Source organism: Xenopus laevis, chromosome 7S (assembly GCF_017654675.1).
Source record: "Xenopus laevis strain J_2021 chromosome 7S, Xenopus_laevis_v10.1, whole genome shotgun sequence".
Lineage (NCBI taxonomy): Eukaryota > Metazoa > Chordata > Amphibia > Anura > Pipidae > Xenopus > Xenopus laevis.
Window position 1 is genome coordinate 48,619,218 of NC_054384.1, and position 20,723 is coordinate 48,639,940.

General features: G+C 38.3%; 1 protein-coding gene across 1 annotated transcript in view; it reads right to left on the reverse strand.

The window, feature by feature from the left end:
• Positions 1–12,985: 12,985 nt before the first annotated feature.
• The window catches only part of ssrp1.S (structure specific recognition protein 1 S homeolog), a gene marked incomplete at its 5' end in the record, with an annotated part of 147,136 nt that continues 139,398 nt past the window's right edge, over positions 12,986–20,723 (reverse strand). The window contains 3 exon segments of the mRNA NM_001090695.2: positions 12,986–13,223; positions 16,796–16,964; positions 17,041–17,132. Of these exon segments, the coding sequence (NP_001084164.1) occupies positions 13,167–13,223; positions 16,796–16,964; positions 17,041–17,132 (318 nt within the window). The 3' untranslated portion in view covers positions 12,986–13,166.

A 20,723-nucleotide genomic window follows, 5' to 3' on the forward strand; every position in this document is an offset into this window, starting at 1 on the left:
CTGTGGCTCGGTCTTTTGGCTTTGCCTGTCATGTCATCTATACAGCCGTTGCACCTGCTGGCGGCTTCTTGAGTGTGAGACCACGGTTAGCTTACCGCAGTTGCACGCTCAGGAAGCCGCCATCAGGTGCAACGGCTGTATAGACGTCCCAGGAGTGACAGGCAAGACCGGGCCGTAGCAAGATAATTCATCATGGTCCTTACTGCTGTCACACACTCAAGACAAGAGAGGGAAGATCAGCATGGAGCTTCAGAAACAGAAGTCACATTAAACAGATGAGAACACCAAGGGACAGATTTATCAAAGGTCGATTTGAATTTTCGAATGAAAAAAAATTTCGAGCTATTTTTTGTGTACTTCGACTAGGGCAGGGGTAGGCAACCTGCGGCTCCGGAGCCTTATTCGGCTCTTCATCCTGCTTGCTGTGGCTCGGTCTTTTGGCTTTACCTGTCATGTCATCTTTACAGCCGTTGCACCTGCTGGCGGCTTCTTGAGTGTGAGACCACGGTTAGCTTACCGCAGTTGCGCGCTCAGGAAGCCGCCATCAGGTGCAACGGCTGTATAGACGTCCCAGGAGTGACAGGCAAGACCAGGCCGTAGCAAGATAATTCATCATGGTCCTTACTGCTGTCACACACTCAAGACAAGAGAGGGAAGATCAGCATGGAGCTTCAGAAACAGAAGTCACATTAAACCGATGAGAACACCAAGGGACAGATTTATCAAAGGTCGATGTGAATTTTCGAATGAAAAAAAAATTTGAGCTATTTTTTGTGTACTTCGACTAGGGAATAGTCCAAATTCGATTTCAATTTGAAAAAAAATTGAAAATGCGAATATTGAAATTTATTATGTACTGCCTCTTTAAAAATTCGACTTTGACCATTCGCCATCTAAAACCTGCTGAATTGCTGTTTTAGCCTATGGGGGACCTCCTAGAACCTATTTGGAGTCAATTGGTGGACTTTTTTGGGGGGGGAAAACTTGAATTGAAACTTTGAATTCGATCGAATGCGCTATTCCTTCGATTCGTAAGATTTAAATTTTGCCGAATACGAACCTATTCAATCGAAAATTGACCTATTCGACCAAAAAAAAATTGTGGCCTTTTTGAATTAGAATTTCAAAGTTTTTTCAATTCGAAATGCGACCCTTGATAAATATGCCCCTAACATGTAATAGAGCTATTCAGTGTTTTATTTATTTCAAAGTAGGCCTAGACATAAAGTAAACTGCACTTCTGTATTCTGCTGTTTTAACAGTTAAAATTAAAAAAAAGGTTAAAACTTTTAAAAGTTTATAAGCTGTGTTATGTTTTGTGGCTCCAGACTATTTTTCTTTAGTGGGCGACGGGAGCAAAATGGCTCTTTTGATAGTAAAGGTTGCTGACCCCTGCCCTAGGAAGATGAAGGCATGTGCCTAAACCAATTACCTAAATGCATACAGTATTACTGTGCAGCAACAGAAATGCATATAGTATTATTATGGAGCCTCTGCAACATAGATGTTGAGGCAGTTTTATAATGCTGATTAGCAGTGCTTCCATACTGTTACGCCTCTGTGTTAGTCTTGCTGATAAAATAAGTCAGGCTACAAGACATAATATGCTGATATTAACTTACACAGTAAGGCAGCCGAGCCACTTGTTCAAATGGAGCAATAGCATTGGCTTTCTCAACAGGAGCATAGCAGTCGTGCCTTAATTATCTTGCATCCAGCAAAGTTGTTTTAGCCACTTGTGCAAATGAAGCAATAGCATTGACTTTATCAACAGGAGTATAGCAGTCCTGCCGTAATTGCCTTGCATCCAGCCAGGTGTTTTAGCCACAGAAACATTGCAAGCTGCAGGTGAATATAATCAAGTATAAAGAGCCTGTTTGCACAGGCCTTCCCTTCTTAGGGCTCTTACAGACAAGCATTTTTACCTAAATTCTTTTCAATGCGGCTGTACTCATACACATGTAAGAAAAGCGCAGAACACAGTTAAAATGCAACATGCTGCAGCCCAACCTGCGTTCACTGCTTACATGCGTCTGTGTGAGTACAGCCACATTAAAAATAATTCAATGTGTCTACTCCTGCGCTCCCCTGCGGCTGAACACATGAAACCAGAACGCAGGGAAGCACAGGTAAAAACGCTAGTCTGTAAAAGCCCTTAGGCATCCCTCTTAAATGTGTGATGTAGAGAAAACTCGCCTGAACTTCCAGCCTTGCAGTCCTTCATACCCTTGTATTTACTGAATAGTCACCCAAAGTTTTAACTTCAGATGAGGCCTGTGCATGTAGCTTATTCAGCATTCAGCCGAATATATGTTTGCAATCATATCAATTTTGCTTAAAAGAGCATTCAGAAGGAGCAAACATAATCTGAATTAAGAGGCATGATATTTAAGGATGATTATAATTTAGGGGCACAACCATCTGGATGGCACCCTGTAGCCTCCAGAGAAACCTCAGAAGAGGTAGACCGCTAAAATACAGGATTGGAAAGGGTGAGGGGGGAAGTTTGCGGTCGACTGGATGAGATCCATTGCCTGCTCATACTAAATTTGCTCCAAGGCTGAGGACAAAACCACACGGTGCAACCTCTACCTCCTCTCTCTTTTAACTTTGTATTTTTCACAGGAGGCACAGTCATTTGAAAGGTGCCCGGTAAAAACTGCAGTCTGCTCCTACGGGGGCACAGTCATCTGAAAGGCACCCGGTAAAAACTGCAGTTTGCTCCTATTATCCTAAGGCATCATATCCGTTGATTGTAATACTAGGACAGTGTATCCTCACCGGTAGGGAAAAAAAACCACTGCTGGCTTCCTAGTGGGGGAGGGTTTTATAGGGTGAGGTCAAAATGGGAGGAGACATCTCATAAGTGCTGCCTTGGGACATAAGGGAAATAAAAGTTTCCATGTTAATAGCATGTCTCTATATAAGGGATTACCTTTGATATCATTTGGCATATCCTTCCATTTTTGGTGTAAGCATTTCTCCAGATTTTAGTTTTAGCTCTAATTTAAGATTAGTAGTTTTCTTTCTCCATCGAATATTCAATTAAATATCTAGATACAGCCCATAAATTGAATCTTTTTGTTTAAACTTTTTTTTATTGTATTTTCAAAGGTAAATAGCATAATTTAAAGTAGAGAAACCGTACATTGTATTGTATGCTCGTTATGACAAAATGGGTATACAAATATCATTATTCCATGAGTTTGTTAATCAACATCAATCACTTTTAACAAGGTTTCTTTATATCTGTATAACACAATAAAATGTGAAAATAGACAGTTGGGGTAGGAGACAGAATAGAAAGAAAGATGGGAAGGGGAAAGAGTAAGAAACATTTGAGAAGGGCAAAGGAGCGGGGAGAGAGAGCTTCTTTATCATGTCATTTGCGACAGTTAGGAGGTAGCTTCCATTGACGCAGATATATGTGTTGGGGAGAGAGAAGGAGGAGGGGGCGAGTCTCTTTTTTGCCTTCTTGCTCTTGAGGTCCTAGCTAAGTTCTCCTCTGAGAGTTTTCTGCCCACCATTTAGTACATCTGAAGGGGGCTAGTAATTTTTGTTGTTTTTGTCCTTCCAATGTGTCTAGGTATTTGCTCCAAATATCAAAGAAAAGTGAGCCTTTGAGTTCCTTGTCTTGTAACGCCAAGACCCATTGGAGTTGCATTGTGTACAGTAATTTGCGTTCCCATAGTTGTTTTGGAGGTGGTTGCGCGTTAGTCCAATATTCCAAGATGGTCTTAACTGTGGTTAGTACCATTATATCTGCGAGTCTGATGTTACCTTTGATGGTGTTGTCAGTGGGTGTTTGTGGGTTTGTCCGAGTTATTGTGATTTCGCACCAACTTGCGATATGTGATAGAACTGTACTCCATAGAGCATTTAATTTAGTACATGACCACAGTGCATGTTCTATAGTGGCGGCCGCGTGATTGCACTTTGCGCATTTGGGTGTCTGTGTTAGGCCAATTTTGTGTGCTATTTTGGGAGACACATATGCTCTATGGAGGAGTCTAAGGGGCACGTCTTGGAAGTATACTGCTGATAAAGCTTTTGTGCGTTTCATATTTGCTGTTGTAATTTGGGTTATTGTTGTGTTTGGTATGACATTTGGCCATCTCGATATTCTTTCTGTACGTAAATTGTAGTCTATATTTGGTCTAATGATAGCATATACTCCAGATGTTGTAAAAAGCCGTCCCTTATTTGCCTTTATTAAGACATCCAATGGATTATTTGTTAATTGTGCTTTTATACCCCGAATCACTAACTCTGCATAGCTTTTGACTTGCAGGTATGCAAAGATATGGTTGTTAGGGAGGCCATATTTGGATTGTAGTTCTGGGAATTTATATATTGTGCTCGTGTTGGGGTTAAGGAGTGAACCAATCATGGTTAAGCCTTTGGAATGCCATAGTTTGAAACGTGGGTCTGCTTTAGCATCTTGGAAGCGATTATTGCTTAATAGGGGCAGAAAAAGTGATAGTTTGTATGTACCGAATAATTTGGTTCTGATTTTTTGCCATGCTTCAATTGTGGTGTGTATCAGTGGATTAGTTTGGCAGTGGTTTGGAATTTCTGAGGGTAGGGCATGTAGCAGATAGGCTAAGGAGATATTTGATGTGAAGTTTTGATCTCTTTGAGTATCGGTGTACATATTCCATTGGTTGATCCAGTCTTTGGCTATTCGCATAAGACTAGCCAAATTGTAATATTTTAATAATGGTAGGTTAAGTCCACCATTGCTTTTAGGTTGTGCTAGTTTCATTAATGATATCCTGGGTTTCTTACGCTTCCATATGAAGGCTTGTAGTTTTTTGTTGAGTTTAGTTATGTCGGTTTTATTATAACTGGTAGCACTTGTACCTTATAATATAGCCTAGGGAAGGTAATCATTTTGTATAGATTGATTCTGCCAATATAATTTATGGGTAGATTTTCCCAGCTCTTTAGGTCTTGTATTACTTTTTCTATGGTTTCCATTATGTTTAGGTTGTATAGCTGCGTTATATCCGCTGGTATCTTTACTCCCAGATATTTTAAATAGGAAGTGGTCTGTTGGAACATATTAGCTGCCATTTTTGTATTATTATCAGGAGGGGCTCCCAGCCAGACCAGTTCTGATTTGTCTAAATTGGCTTGGAAGCCTGAAATGGCCCCAAAGTCTCTTATTGTATCTATTATGTGTGGGATCGCTTTGGCTGGATTAGCGACAAATAACATTATGTCATCCGCGTATGCTGAGTTTAATTTCTGTATTGCCTATTTTAACACCATTGAAAATTTGTAATTGATTTAAATTTCGAAGCAATGTCTATTGCCAGATTAAAAAGCAACGGCGATAGGGGCAGCCTTGTTTTGTACCTTTATGTACAATAAATGGTGGCTTGTGGGGCCTTGTATATTGTTCGAATGAAATTGATGAAGCCGAGGCCGAATTTTTGATTTGAGCAAGTGCGGCCAGGTGACTCGATCAAAAGCCTTCTCCGCATCTAGGCTAATTGCTGCAGCTGTGTGGCTTGGGAAGTCTCTATATTTTACCACTGTTGCTATGAGGTTTCTGATGTTTTGAACAGAGTATCTGCCCTGAACGAAGCCGGTTTGCCCAGGGGAGATGATTTTAGGTAAGATCAATTTGAGTCTCTCTGCAAATACTTTGCTCAGGACTTTGTAGTCCGTGTTTAGCAACGAGATGGGCCTATAAGATGCAACATTAGTGAGGTCCCTGCATGGCTTTGGTAATAATATTATTCGGGCCATTGTAAAGTCCTTGGGCATATCTGAAGTGTGAAGCATAGTTTTAAGTGCTTGTGTTAGATGCGGAGTTATTTCAGATCTAAGGATTTTATATAACTCGGAGGGAAGGCCATCAGGGCCCGGTGCTTTGCCGTTCGCCAGTTTTCTGAGAACCTGATCTATTTCCTCTGGTGTGATCTCTGCGTCTAAGTTTTGTTGGTCAGTTTCGCTAAGTTTAGGAAGGTCTGCCCTCTGTATGAATGTTAGTCCCTGATCCGGGTGATCTTCTTCTGCCGAGTATAGATTTTTCAATTCAAATCTGCTTTTATTGTACAATACAAGCAAAAATAAACAAACAGAAAGGAAAATAAATTAAAAGGTAAGTACAAGGTATTTGATGCAAGAACATGTGATAATAATAACATGTAGAATGCTATAAAACATTATCAAAGCAAATACACAATCTCCTATGCAGATTCCCTCGCTACGTGCCTATGGGGGTGGGACCATGATTATGGGTGGACATGGAGATCTGATGGATAGTCCAGGGTTCCCAAATTTTAACAAATCTATCTTTCCTGTCAGTGTCCGATTCAGACATTATCTCCATGGTCCTCCTTGTGTTGAGCTGAGTATACAACTGTTGTGTCGTAGGAGTCACAGGTTGTTTCCAGGTAGTAGCTATTAGGGTGATTGCCGTGTTAAATATTTGGAACAAAAGGCATCTGTCCACTTTGGAAATTTTGGTGGGATAGATTTGGAGCAGAGCAACCTGTGGCAGCTGCGGAATATCCAGATGGAGTACCTCCTTGATTACCCTGTAGACGTCATTCCAAAATGGTACCACTTTCGTACATTCCCACCACATATGAAGCGCTGTACCCTGAAGACCACACTGTCTCCAACACACCTTTGGATAGGCTGGAGAAAAAGTTGCAATTCTAAGTGGTGTGAGGTACCATCTACTTAATAGCTTCGTGTGGGTCTCAATGTGGTTGGTACAGTGTGTAGCACCTTTGGAACTATTTATGCTGTGATTCCATTGCGCAGGTGTGAATGACAATCCCAATTCGTTTTCCCATTTTTCCATATATGGCAAGATACGAGTTTCATCTCGCTGAATGAGCATTTTATAACAATCTGACAGGATGTCCTTGCCACTCCAAAATTTGCCACAGAGGTGTTCCATCAGAGTGTTGTTACGGAGAGATTTGTAATCCTGGTTTAATGACTGCAATAAATGGGTTATTTGTTGATAGGCATAGAGTTGGTTTTGGTGAAGACCATATTTTTCCATCAGATCCTCAAATCGGCTAAATTTTTTCGCAAAGTAGAGATCCCCAAGATTGACAATGCCTGCATCAGTCCATTTGCTCAAAGATATGTGCGGAATGTAATATTTGAATGCTGTCAAAGGAAGCAATGGTGATGGGAAAGGTCCAAACCTATACTTCAAAGACGTACTGTCCCAAACTTTCATGGAGAGTAATGTTGTCGGCAAAAGGGTAGCTACTGATGGTCTCTGCTTCTTAGGCATCCAAAAAAAATGAGCAAGGGACCATTCCCTGACCCTGTGAGTCTCCATGTCCACCCACATTTTATAACCACTCTCCGCATGTAACCTAACCACTGTTTCAAGAATTGCAGCCAAGTAGTAAGACTTTAAATTGGGTATACCCAACCCTCCCGAGGATTTAGAATATTGTGATATAGCAAACGATAACCGCGGGGGCTTCTGTTGCCAAATAAACCTATTAACCTCCTTCTGAAGTTTAGCAAAAAATTTGAAGGGAAGGGCTATCTGTAACATTCTGAACACGTATAGTATTCTAGGCAGAAGATTAATTTTTATGGATATTATGCGACCATACCAGGAGATTGACTCTTTATGCCATCTGTGACATTCAGATTCGGCCAGTTTGAGTAAGGGCAAGTAGTTTAATTTATAGATCAGCTCAGGATTTTTAGGTAGTTTAATGCCCAGGTACAATATATAGGAATCCCTCCATTCAAACGAATGATGTTGCATGACCCCTGTAATAGCCTGTTTCGAAATGTTAATGGGGAGAGCTTGTGTTTTCTTAGTGTTAATTTTGTACCATGAGATTGACTGAAAAAGCTCTAATTCCTGCATCAAGTGTGGCAAAGAAACAACAGGCTCGGTGATAACCAGTAGGATATCATCAGCAAAAAGCCCTATCTTTTGTTGTCCTACAGACGTGGCTACACCCGTTATAAGCGGATTGTCCCTTATTTTCTGAGCTAATGGTTCGACCATTAAAGCAAAAATGAGGGGCGATAGCGGGCATCCCTGCCTGGTCCCATTGGTGAGCCGGAAGGCGCCCGACAGGGTCCCTGCTGTATAGACTTTAGCTGTTGGATTGGAATAAAGTGGCTGAATGGCTTTTAGGAATGAGTCTCCCAAACGGAATTTCGTGAGCGTAGCTCTCATATAGTCCCAGTTCACCCTGTCGAACGCCTTCTCAGCGTCCAAAGATAACAGCAGAGCAGGTGTGTTAGCTTGTTTTAACATGTGTAGGATATTATGAAACCGTCTGGTACTATCCGCACCCTGTCTGTTTAAGACAAATCCCACTTGGTCATTATTGATAAGGGAAGGAAGGACTAGATTAAGCCGTAGCGCTAAAAGTTTTGAGTATATTTTAAGATCGGTGTTAAGCAGAGTGATGGGTCTATAATTTTGGCATTGGTCTTGGGTTTTGCCCGGCTTGGGAATGGTGACTACATGTGCCTGTAAATATTCTGGATGAATGTGGCCAGTATCCATTATATTCTGAAATACCTTAAGGAGGTGTGGGGATAGAATCGTTGCAAATGTTTTGTAGTACTGGTTAGTATACCCGTCTGGGCCTGGGGCTTTGTCAGGTTTAAGGCCTTTAATCACTGTTTGAATCTCTTCCAAGGTGATGGGCTGACTAAGTGATTCAAGTTGTTGTGCCGAGGGTATAGGGAGCTGAAGTTTATTCAAATAATCTGTGATAAGATCCATAGAAGGGAGCGGGTCATTAGTGGCAGGGCCCAAATTATAAAGAGACTCATAATATTGTGCAAATTTATTTGCTATTCGTTTAGGGTCAGTTACCTTTACCTGACCATCCATTAAGTATTGAATTCTGTTCTGAGCTTGTTTCCGCCTCAATAAGGTAGCTAGTAACCTGTCCGCTTTATTCCCCTTGGTATAAAATAGATGTTTCAACCGCTGCAAACGGTACGATGTTTTAGCTTAGCTTGGGAAATTAATTCACCCCTCAGAACTGCTTTATGTGCCAACCAAGTATTCTGCAAGTTACTAAAGTACTGTGTGAGTTTTTGCTCTATATACTGCCTACATTCAACTTTCTGCAATAAGGCACTATTCAGTCTCCAAGGGAGCTTCTCAGAGTATCTATCCAGAGAAATATCCATGCCAATAGGAGCATGATCAGACCATGTACGTAGCCCTATCCAGGGGTGCCGAACTAGTGTTGTGGTCTGCGTATCCGTTAAGAACATGTCAATCCTAGTATGTGTATGAAATCTCGGGGAAAAATAAGTGTATTCCTTCTCCGTCGGGTATTTCGCCCTCCATACATCTATCAAAGCGAAATTATGCATTAAGGTCCTAAGTTTTTCGGCCTGGGCCAGTTGGCGACTGCTGGCCACCCCTTTAACCCCCCTATGGACATCCAAGTGTGGGTGCAGTGTCATATTAAAGTCTCCAGCAACGATACACCTTCCCTGTCTCTCGCTAAGTAGTTTGACAAAAGTTTGCGATAAAAATCTACATTGATTTTCGTTTGGGGCATATACATTCACCAAAGTGTATTTGACATTATCCAACATACAGACTAACATGAGATATCGACCTGCCGGATCAGCAATGGACTGCAAGAGCTGAAACGAAATCTTAGCAGATAGCAAAATAGAAACACCTTTTGTCTTGTTTTGAGAGTATGAGTGGAAAGTATGGGGATAGTATCTGTTAGAGAATCTTGGAGGATTCTTGATACTGAAATGCGTTTCTTGGAAAAATAGCACATCAGCCTTTGCCAAATGCGCATCTCTAAGAGCTTGATTCCTCTTATGCGGGGAGTTTAAGCCCCTTGCATTCAGTGAGTAAAATCGTACCATTTCCCCTCTACAGTCCATTGCTTAACCCCCAGCCTCGATGTAAATTTCACAAAATAGTCTAGCCTGGCAATCAGCACCATATCACATTCAGTTTCCGCATCAATAAACAACATAATCAAAACAGTCACATTCACAAATTCCTTGTACCAAAAAAATATAGCAAAGAAAACTATCAAAAAGAACATACATAAATGAACAGCAGACGTTAAGAAACGTAGCATCTGCAAACCAAGCATGTGGTAGCACATAGCAGGAACCACAAATTCACTCCTCACCAGAACATTTGGGGGGCTCCGGAGATTTTCCGTCCCTGTTTAGTCAGGGGAGCTTGAAGAAAAACTGTAAGTTCTGTAACTGTAGTAGCCTTAGGGGGCTAAAATCAGCAATGAATTAACAAGAACTGTTTACCAACTCTATGCCTTGACCCATTCTTTCCGTAGCCTGCGTGGTGAAGTTGGAGGTTGATGCAGGGAGGGAGGCTCCATGTCCTTGCCCGGGGCGAGGATATTCCACCGAATAAGGGCCTTTTTCGCTTCGTCAGCAGAGGACAGCATGACTGGGACTCCATTTCTTTGTATTATAAGCTTGACAGGGTACCCCCATCGATAGGGGATATTATGTTGGCGTAGCAACTTAGTTATGTCCGCGAAAGCCTTCCTTTTCAGGAGCGTAGCAGGCGACAAATCAGTATAGATCTCTAGACTGTTATATTCCTCCGGCCAACCCTCTTTTTCCTGGCAAGCGACAAGAGTTTATCTTTTGTTTTATAAAAAACAAAACGCGCCAGCACATCCCGTGGAGCCGCCTCCGGGGCCGTTTTTGGTTTGGGCACCCGGTGTATGCGGTCTAGTGCCCTTTCCAGTTGATGCGTATCAGGCATTATGGCAGCTGTCAGCTGTAACAGGTATTGTTCTAAGTCCTGTGGGTTAACTGCCTCAGGGATGCCCCTTAACCGTAAATTATTGCGGCGCGACCTGTCTTCCAGGTCTGTTACCTTGTCCTGTAGACGGTCAGCTTCCGACTGAAGTTTGCTGTGGGCATCAGCGAATTCATTATGGGCGTCCGCAAAGTCGCTCAATTGTTCTTCCAAGTGCGCAGCCCTTTCTCCGACATCATGTATGTCCTTGCGGAGTTCCTCTGACATTTGCTTAATGTCCTTTTGGAGTGCTCCTTTTACTTCTTGCAGCATATCATGAATTTGTGCCGCCGTAGCAGGGGCGCACTCCTGTTGAGGATCCGGCATCGGAACTTGCTGTGCTGTATCCGCGCAAGGCGGCGTGTCCAATATGGCGCCTGAAGCCCTCGTGGTACGCTGCACCGCTGGAGTAAAGTAAGTAGAAACTGTTTTCTGATTCTTTTTCAGGTTCCTCTTTTGGCCCATAATATTGCCGAGTATAGATTTTGATAGTATTGTGCGAAAGTTGTGTTTATTAATGTCTGATTTGTAGTTAGGCCATTAGGGCCTTGTATCACCATCCCTCCCATATTTGCATTTCTTTTAGCTTTGCTAAGGGTTGCCAATAGCCTGCCCTGTTGGTTACCTTCTATATAGTATTTCGCTGACGTTATATTAATTCTATGTTGTATTGCCTCCTGCAGCGCTAAATCATAGCTTTCTATTGTTGTTTGTAATTTAATTTTATTGGGGGCATTTGGTGTTTTCTGATATCTTTTATATGCTTTAGTTGCTTCTTGCTGTAGTGTTGCTAGGTGTTGTGTGATTTCCCGTTTGCGTTTAGCCATGTATGATATAATATGACCTCGTAGTGTTGCCTTGGCCGCCTGCCAGAATAATATTGGAGTTTCAGTGTGTGCTTTGTTATCCTCTTTATATTGTGTCCAGGATTCTAGGAGGCTGTCTTTAAATTTTTGCGAATTGGCTAGGAAATTTGGCATTCAATAGGGTATGTATTGCATTAGTTACAGTAAGGGCTATACTGCTGGGAGCGTGGCCTGAGATGATAATGTCAAGTATTTTTATATGGCTTGCGTGTGGGAGCGTGTGGTGGTTTAAGAATATATAATCTATTCTCGTATATAGATCGTATACATGTGAGTAATAGGTGAAGTCCTTATCTAGGGGGTATGTGATCCGCCAAGAATCTAATAATTGTAGTTTTTTTGTAAACGAGCAAAGGGGGTTGGCTCTTTGCGAAGGGGGGTTATGTGCAAACGGGTTCCTGTCTAGGTGTTGGTCCATAATTGTGTTAAAGTCTCCTGCCACCAATAAATATTTAGTGGGAATGTCTATTTGCTGCAAGATCTGATTACAAAAGCTATGCGTAGGAGAGTTCGGGGCATAAATATTACAAATTACATAGGAATCATTGTTGACTTGCCCTTTAACAATGAGGAATCTGCCTTCCGGGTCTTCACTTTTGTTGAGTAACTTCCAATTTAAATTTTTGTGTATTAATATAGCTACTCTTCGGCTATGTGATGTATATACGGGGCTGAGTAACAGGTACCTACCCAATCTCTACAAAGCTTTTGGTGTTCATCTGCTGTTAAATGTGTTTCTTGTATGAGTGCCATGTGAGTATGCAGTAATTTGAGGTGTTGGAGGATTTTATACCTCTTAATTTGATTATTTATGATAAATTGAATCTTTGATAAATTGAATTCCCCATTAGAGAAATTAACTCTCAGTCTTGACAGAGATATTTTCAACTTACCTTTCCAAAAGAAGTCAATTTTTGTTTTATCTATTTAGCAAATCCACTAACTATCCAGTTAAGATTTATACTATTTATAACTATCCAGTTAATAATTATACTTTAAAGTTGACATAAGTCTGCAGTAACCCAGATATCTAAATATTTGAAGAAACATTTTGGTTGTATCAGATGGTAAAAACTTCGGTTTTCTTTTTCAGTTCTTCTTGCTTGGGTTGGTATTGAAATGTGTGCCTCTACTAATATACTGCTCTACTTATACAGTATCTATATCAGCAAAAGAGAAAACATCCAAACCCTTTTAAAGGTTAAAGCAAAGGGGGCATTTTGCCACTCACGTGAAATCACCTTTTAGGTAGGTAAAAACAACATTAATTTTAATCTCAGAACTCTCCATTAATTAAAAGTCTATTTTCAGTATTACAGAATTGAAGACAGGCTGTAAATCACAAGAATTTAACATTTTATTTTTAAGCATAAATGTAACAAAAGAAATAAACATTGATACAAAAATTGAAGACTGGAATCAAAAGAAGACAATCATAATGATGTAAATTTTAATATTACACCAAAATTATATTGTTAACATTTACAAAAACGCAGAACTATTTTTATGGGATGGCTTGATTAATCTGAACCCGATTCAGCTGAGCTAGCTGGAGTGCTGGCAATTTCCTCTGAATCCTAAAAAACAAAAAAAATCATTAGCGACAAAATCCAGAAAAAGGCAGTATTCATAGGGACACAAGATCTTTAATTTCTCTTTCACACACACAAAACATAGTAGAATGCTATTATTTTTGACAGGGTCATGTCACTGTCCCCTGGCTTTATACTGCTGTGATGTGCTTTTTAAAGCTGGCCATAGACGTGCAAATATACCTTGGATGTCGGACGAAAGATTGAGTGGTGCAATCTCCCGACCTGCCACTGACCATTCAGATCAAATAAAGTAAAAGAACAGATCAGATGATGTTCTGCCCCTGACAGCAATCTGATGTCCGACAAAAGCTGGTGACATTATCATTAGCCAACATAAATATTCTAACCTGTCCAATCGACTGAATGACCGATCGCCATCGCACGAAAAATATTGGGACATTCCACACTACCTGAAAACTATACGAAACGGAGATTCGTATGATCAAATCTTTGAGTATATGGCAAGCTTAAGTGTTAAATGTCAATTAACTGACCCTAGTATCCAGCGCCCCCTTTGGGTTCTGCTACATTATGTTGAGAGATGCATACAGTGCATAAAAGTGATGTAAAACTTACGCTAAAATAAATATGCACAGATATGAGTTTGCTCAGTAGTCTAGTAAACTTGTTTTTTTTCTTTTTTTTAAACCTCAAGCTTTATGCTCCTGATTTTACAATGTGTTACAACAATAAGTAATGTAGCTGCTGCTTTGATAATGGCTCCTGACATCACTAAAACTTTGGCTCGTACAGATGGGGCCTTGTAGTTGCTCTATACACCTGTTTCTTGAACCCCCTCAATGGGTGCCCAAGTGTCATTTGGAAGGACCTTCCTGTAAGTACAGTATTAGAGAGATTGTATGGTATATTCTAGATGGGGCCTTACCAGTGCTCTGTAAAGTAGAAGAATACCCCCCCTCCCCACAAATCTATGCCCCTTTTAATACATACCTTGTTTGTGCCCTTGCAGCTGCTGACTGGCATTGCTTATTACAACCAAGTTTATTATCTACAAGGTAATTTTCCATTATGGATTTGCAGTCCCATTAAGGGTATAAGGGAGGAACTCCACGGGCCATTTTGGCGCTATCCGACACGCTGCGCAAAAACGTTTGAGTCACGTCGGATATATGGAAAGAAGGTAAGAGATGGAAATGTCGGATGAAGTCGCATCGTTGATCCGACCCGACTGTCTAATGCAGACGCAGCGCGCAACACAACTCTGCGACATCAGACAATGCCATTACTTACCTTTTTTCCGTTGCATCCGACGTGATGCAACTGTGGAGTTCCTCCCTAAGTAGATTGCATAGTTTTACATCCAGGTGAATGACTTAATAGCTGTGAAACTATTAAATTTTCCTGAATTCATTAGTTGATCTAGACACACCATTTTGGGGTCAGAAAGGATTTCTTTCCCCTGAGAAAATTGGAAATGTTTCAGATGGTTTTTTTTTTCTATAACAACTAGCTGTCGTAGGTTTTATTCAGACCAAAAGCTTAAACCCTTTGGTTGTTTGTTTTTTTTCAATCTAAATTACTACAGTTGTGCTTAAAGGTTTATGAGCTCTAATTTTCAATATCTCTGCATAAACAAAAAACTCTAGTTCATTTGAAGGGGGTCAGGTTTTTCAATCAATGGGATGATAATCAGGTGTGAGTTTGGGAGGCCTTGCCTTATGTAATGAACAAAAATGTGGGTCTTCTTAATCCAATATAAGAGAAGAAACCCCAGATATATGAACCAACAGAAAAGTGGTGAGCCAAAAGAAATCCCTGCACAGTTCACGCTAACTGGAAACCTAATCCTTGGCTATTGCCTCTGATCTTAACAGGTCCACGTCTCTGGAATTATGTCATGGAATTAAACCTAGCAGATTTCTGAGAACCACTGAAAAACATATATTTATATTCACCAGGCAGGAAAAGATTACAAAATCTTTTATTTTGGACTCAATATACACTGTCAGGTAGACAGTGTACCATAAAGTGGTCATTCAACAAAGATCATACCATAAGCAAGGTGTTTAACACTCCATGAGATCACAAAATACCCACGCTAATGTCTAATGAACTAAAGGTCTCACTCCAATTGGCACATGTAAAGTGTTTTTGCGTTCACACTAAAAAGTGGTGTACATGACAGGGTTGCAAGGAGAAAGCCACTACTATATGAAAAGGACATTGCTGCTTATCTAGTGATACAAATTGTTTTAGGTTTCTAATTGTTTTTGGTTTATGTAGTTTAAATTTGATTTTGGATTAGAATTGAGCATAGTGATCATTGTATTCTAAATAGCCTGTCTATAATATCAAAAGTGCACGGTCTCTGTATTTCTCAGTTCATTGTTTTTTGCTTCTATACTGGTAATACTTTATTTCTATTGGTTAAAGCAAAGACATTAAACAGTAACACCAAAAATTGAAAGTCTATCAACGTAATTAAAACATAATGTACTGTTGCTGTGCACTGGTAAAACTGGCATCTTTGCTTCAGAAAGACTACTATAATTTATATAAATAGCTGCTGTGCAGCCATTCATGCTGGGAAAAAAGTAGAAAAGGCACAGGTAACAAAGCAGATAACAGATAAAACATCATTGTATTGACATAGCCCATTTGTTATGTGCAATGTAACCTGTGGTTTTTCTACTTTTTTTCCAACTTAAATGGCTGTTCCCATGGCACAGCAGCTTATTTATATGAACTATAATAGTCTTTCTGAAGCAAAAACACCAGTTGTACCAGTACAGAGCAACAGTGCATTATATCATAATTATTTTGATACACTTTTTTTTTGGTGCTACTGTTTTTTTAAGGGGAAAGGCTTTATAATAATGTTGGCAAAGAAGGCCCCTCCAATTAAAGACACTAAAACTACTTAAAAGATTCTCATCATGTACAGAGCAAAACAATAACAAAAATGCACATCCCTTTTATGTGTTTTACTTTGTAAGCATTCCACTTTATCTGTTCAGCAATGACTGTAAAAGCCTTACAGGACTGTAAAACCTTTTAGGCAGACAGATCTGAACAGTCCTACTGAATTTTTCTAAGCATTGACTTGGACTGGGTGGCTATGGCCCTCTTAACACCCAAGAAATTAGAGAATATGACCTATGTATTTCGACTGCAAGTAATACCTCAGACTTCAAGACAATGCTGATACTGGATACTGATTACAATATAGAGAAAAGAACAGCAAAAGGTATCGTGGAAGATGAACAAAAATAAAAAGCTATTTAATGTGGCTATAACATAACTTGATTTCAGCATTATCCCCTAACAGACTGTGATTAGATATCTAACAATGCTACCATCCAGAGAAATGACCTATTTTTTTTGGCCAGTAGACTGAATGTTAGGCAGATCTGAAGAAAACAGTAGCCGATGCTTTATCAGTTTGCTGAAACTGCACAAGAGAAAAATGGTACATGGTGCATAAATACCCTTGTAGCTATAATGAGGCAATGCTAAGAATGAAAATAAAAGATAAAGAATATAACAATTCAGTGGAAGTACCTAATAAAGATATTACACTTCAAAAGTCTTACTTTTTTCTGTGCGCTGTCATCAGAAGAACTGTCATCACTGGATACAAACTCTTTGCTTTTGAAGCTCTCCGAATTCAATTTCGGTGCAGCTCTGGCGGGTGATGATGGTTTTTGTTTTTTCTTTTCAGACGTCTCTGCTTTCTTTTTCTCTCCTTTTGTTTTTTTCTCCCTGTGACAAATAAAAGGGTAAGATTCAGCAGAAACCAAAGACAGAACTGAAGCTGTTTTAAAAATTTGAGCCTCACTTTTTAGATGCTTCAGTAGGTGCACTTGTATTGTACTCTTTCATAGCTTTTTCATAATCCCTCTTGGCTTCTTCTGCTCTCCTGTCCCACTCCTAAATCAAATAAAGGACAGAAAAATAAATGACATTTTCAAGATGAAAGTGCTTTCTATAATCTTTTAAATACTAGCAATGTTCCCAACCAAAGAAAACACCTCAAAAACAAAATAAATATTACCACTGATAATGCAGAAGGTAGCTAGTCAGAAGCTAGTTTGCCTTCCAAACAAAGTAAAATCAATAAAATGTTAGAATGCCACATTAAATATGGATTTTGAAAACATAAGTGTTGTATCTTTTTTCTTAAAGTCAAGCAAGTGATTTAAAATAGAACAATAGTTCAACAAAGTATACGGCTTGAAATGTTTTAGCTTACGTTTTATTGAATTTTACAATAAAACAATATGACTTTTTTTTAAAGTATGTAAATAAATGTGCAGTTTCATATTTCAAATGAATAACATTCAGATTTTTACATGAACAATAAACAAATATTGTTAACTATTTTGACCTGTTTCTCATTTATTTGATATTCACTATTGCTCAAAACACAAGGAGAATTATTAAACATTAAAGTAAACAATTATGTGAATGGGATAACAACCCAGTTTAATTCCGGAATTCTTCCCCAGGCTGCACAAATTCCTTTTTGTTGTCATCTAAAGTTTCCACATAAATTAACCATCTCCTGTTTATTCTGTTTCTTAAAAAAAAATCTGTTCAATTCTAAGAACTTATTGAATACATAACCTATGTAAATATGAGAGTACATCTTTCAGCCTAGTGGCTTCCATTAATAATTGACAAAAATCAAGATTTTCAGCTGAAGATTTGACATAAAACCCTTATTTGTCATTAAGAATGAGACTTTCATGTCTAAAAGTGCAAACTCTGGACCCAATATAATATTTATATTTGAGAAATTAGGAGAGTTATGAAATAATAATCCATAGCTAAGGTGAATAAACCTAAACTGTTGGGTCTCTCTCAACCCTCAGAATTAACATATTTTCTAAAATTTAAGGACTTTAGAAGGTTCTTAGAAGATATGTCAATTCCCAAAAAAGACCATTTTTCTTCAGATTTAGCGAATAGATTTTTTTAATGATTTTTTAATTGTAACTTAGCTTTGTTACTTATTAAATCTGTGCTTAACTTGTGAATTACAGTCTCTCTCTATATACTTTTCCTTAATTATTTTGCAAGAAAAAAAGTTCCCCTGAAACCGGGTCCATAATGTCTCTAATTTGAGATATTCCAAATTTCCTTCACTTATATGAATATTGAATACTTTGCTCTTTTGCAAAACATATAACTCAGACAGGCAGACGGCACTTCTGGAATGTGGTTTATTGGAGTTGCTGCTGATAGACACCAGGTTGATATGCTGTAATTTAAACTATACTGTTTACACAAAATCTTCCATGTAATAATGGTATCTCTATAAATCGGATTACTTTTAATATCTATACATTTATCAGACCAATTTTTATGAAGAGGAAACAATATGTTCCAATGAATTTAAAAATAATTCCAAATTTTTCTTTGTCAGATAACAATTCTATAATATACCTTGTATTTGCTGCCAGATTAAATGTCCTGAAATTCGGAACATTTAGCCCACCTACATTTTTAGGATTTCTCAGTTTAGTTTTAGAATTTTGGGTTTTCTATTATGCCAAATGAATTTGTTTAATGACTGTTTAAAATTTGGTCCATCTTTTGAACGTCTAAATGTTTCTTATTAAGGTTATTAAATGTAGCCCTATAATATGTCATATAAGTTTGATCTCTCAATGAAATCCAATACCTTAACCTATCTAAAGACTCTACTTGTCTTTATTTTGTAGGATGATTAATAAAATGTAAATAAGCTTCCTTCTGTGTTTTAGTATGGAGAATAAATTGTTTATTCATTTTCCTTATAAAATTTATTCTATAAAATGTGATTTCTCCATGAATGACCGCTTTCCATGCAACCCATAATAAATGAAGATTATCGTGGCGTTTGTCATTTTCCTTAAGAAACAGATTCCATCTTTCCTTAAGCACAGTATTAAATTCAGGTCTATCTTTAAAGAAGGTGGGATATGACCAAGGTATATATGATTTTGAGGAGGGCCCAACTCAACTTCAATTAAGACTGGGGCATGATCTGACAAATTAATATTACCTATATTTGCTGAGTATTATTTAGAACATCAATTGATAAAAATAATCAATTTGAGTCCCTACCCCAAAGGTAAAATCTTTTTCAGTAGGGTGTAACATCCTCCAAACATCTACTTACTTTGGCTTTCAAAATTAGATAGTAATATATTTCCTACTAAAAACAAGAACAAATTGTTCTTATATGAATTAAAGCACTAGCTAGCCCCTTATTTAATTCATATAAGAACCATGAACTTTTAGATTATTCATCAATTGTGTGTAGATACATTTTGTTGAAAGTCACAGCACCTAATTTATAGCACTTAAGCACTTTAATCATTATTTGTATTAACACAATCGATTGAAATACCATTAATTGTATGTTGGTGCTAAATTGATTGAGAACTAAGCATATGTTTATAATAGCACTAAGCACTTATATAATTAGATCTCAATTCATTTTAGTAAGCTAGTGTGGGGTTTTACTGCTCTCTCGTTTTTAGTATCCCTATTCTGGTTTATATACCTCTACACAGCCTGAAATTGGGTAATACAAGTGAGTGAACATTAATTACAAGTGAACTATATTTTTGTTTGTGATCAAAGTAATATATTTCCTAAAATGTTGTTTTTGGATTGAACCAGATTTATCTAAAGACCATAAATAGGATTCATTAAAATCTCCTCCAATTATGAATTTGTTTAGTGGATATGAAAAATTTTCTGGGTGTCAAATTCATCTTTACACACTCATGTGTCAAACTTTATTTTGTAAAAGAATTTCAGCATATCTAAAACATATCTACCATTAATTTTACTTTCTGTGTTCAGAATCTGTATATTTAAGGATTTATGAAATAGAATACCTACTAAACCTCCTTTTAATTTTTCAGATACAAGCTCTGAAAGGTGAGTCACCTGAATCATTTCTATGTCTGATTTTAAATGAAAACCTTTCCAACAATAATAAACTTCATTTAACTTAGAAATATAGAAAATAAAATATAGGTAACCCATAAAAGTTAACCAGAAGCGTAGCTATTACACTATAAAAACATAGCTCATTTTAATCAAGGATTTAATACCTATACCTAAAGAACAACCAAAAATAAGAATATAACAGAAATAAAAGCATCTTTTTTTTTAGCGACTTCACTTTTGTCTTACTAAGAAAAGTGACAGGGTAAAGATTACACCGCTTCTTCATTAATAAAGTGAATAATCATGAAATGTTACAGTTGCCAGTCCCTCAATCTCTGACTGCTCCTGTGAGAGAGGGGATCTGGATCTACAGTGCCTTGCAAAAGTATTCAGCCCCTTTGGCATTTTTCATGTTTTGTTGCCTCACAACCTGGAATTAAAGTGGATTGTTTTGAGTTTGCACCATTTCATTTACAGAACATGACTACAACTTTGAAAATGCATTTTTTTTTTTTTTTTTTTTTATTGTGAAGCAACAAAATAGGAGAAAATAACAAATTTTCAGCGTGCATA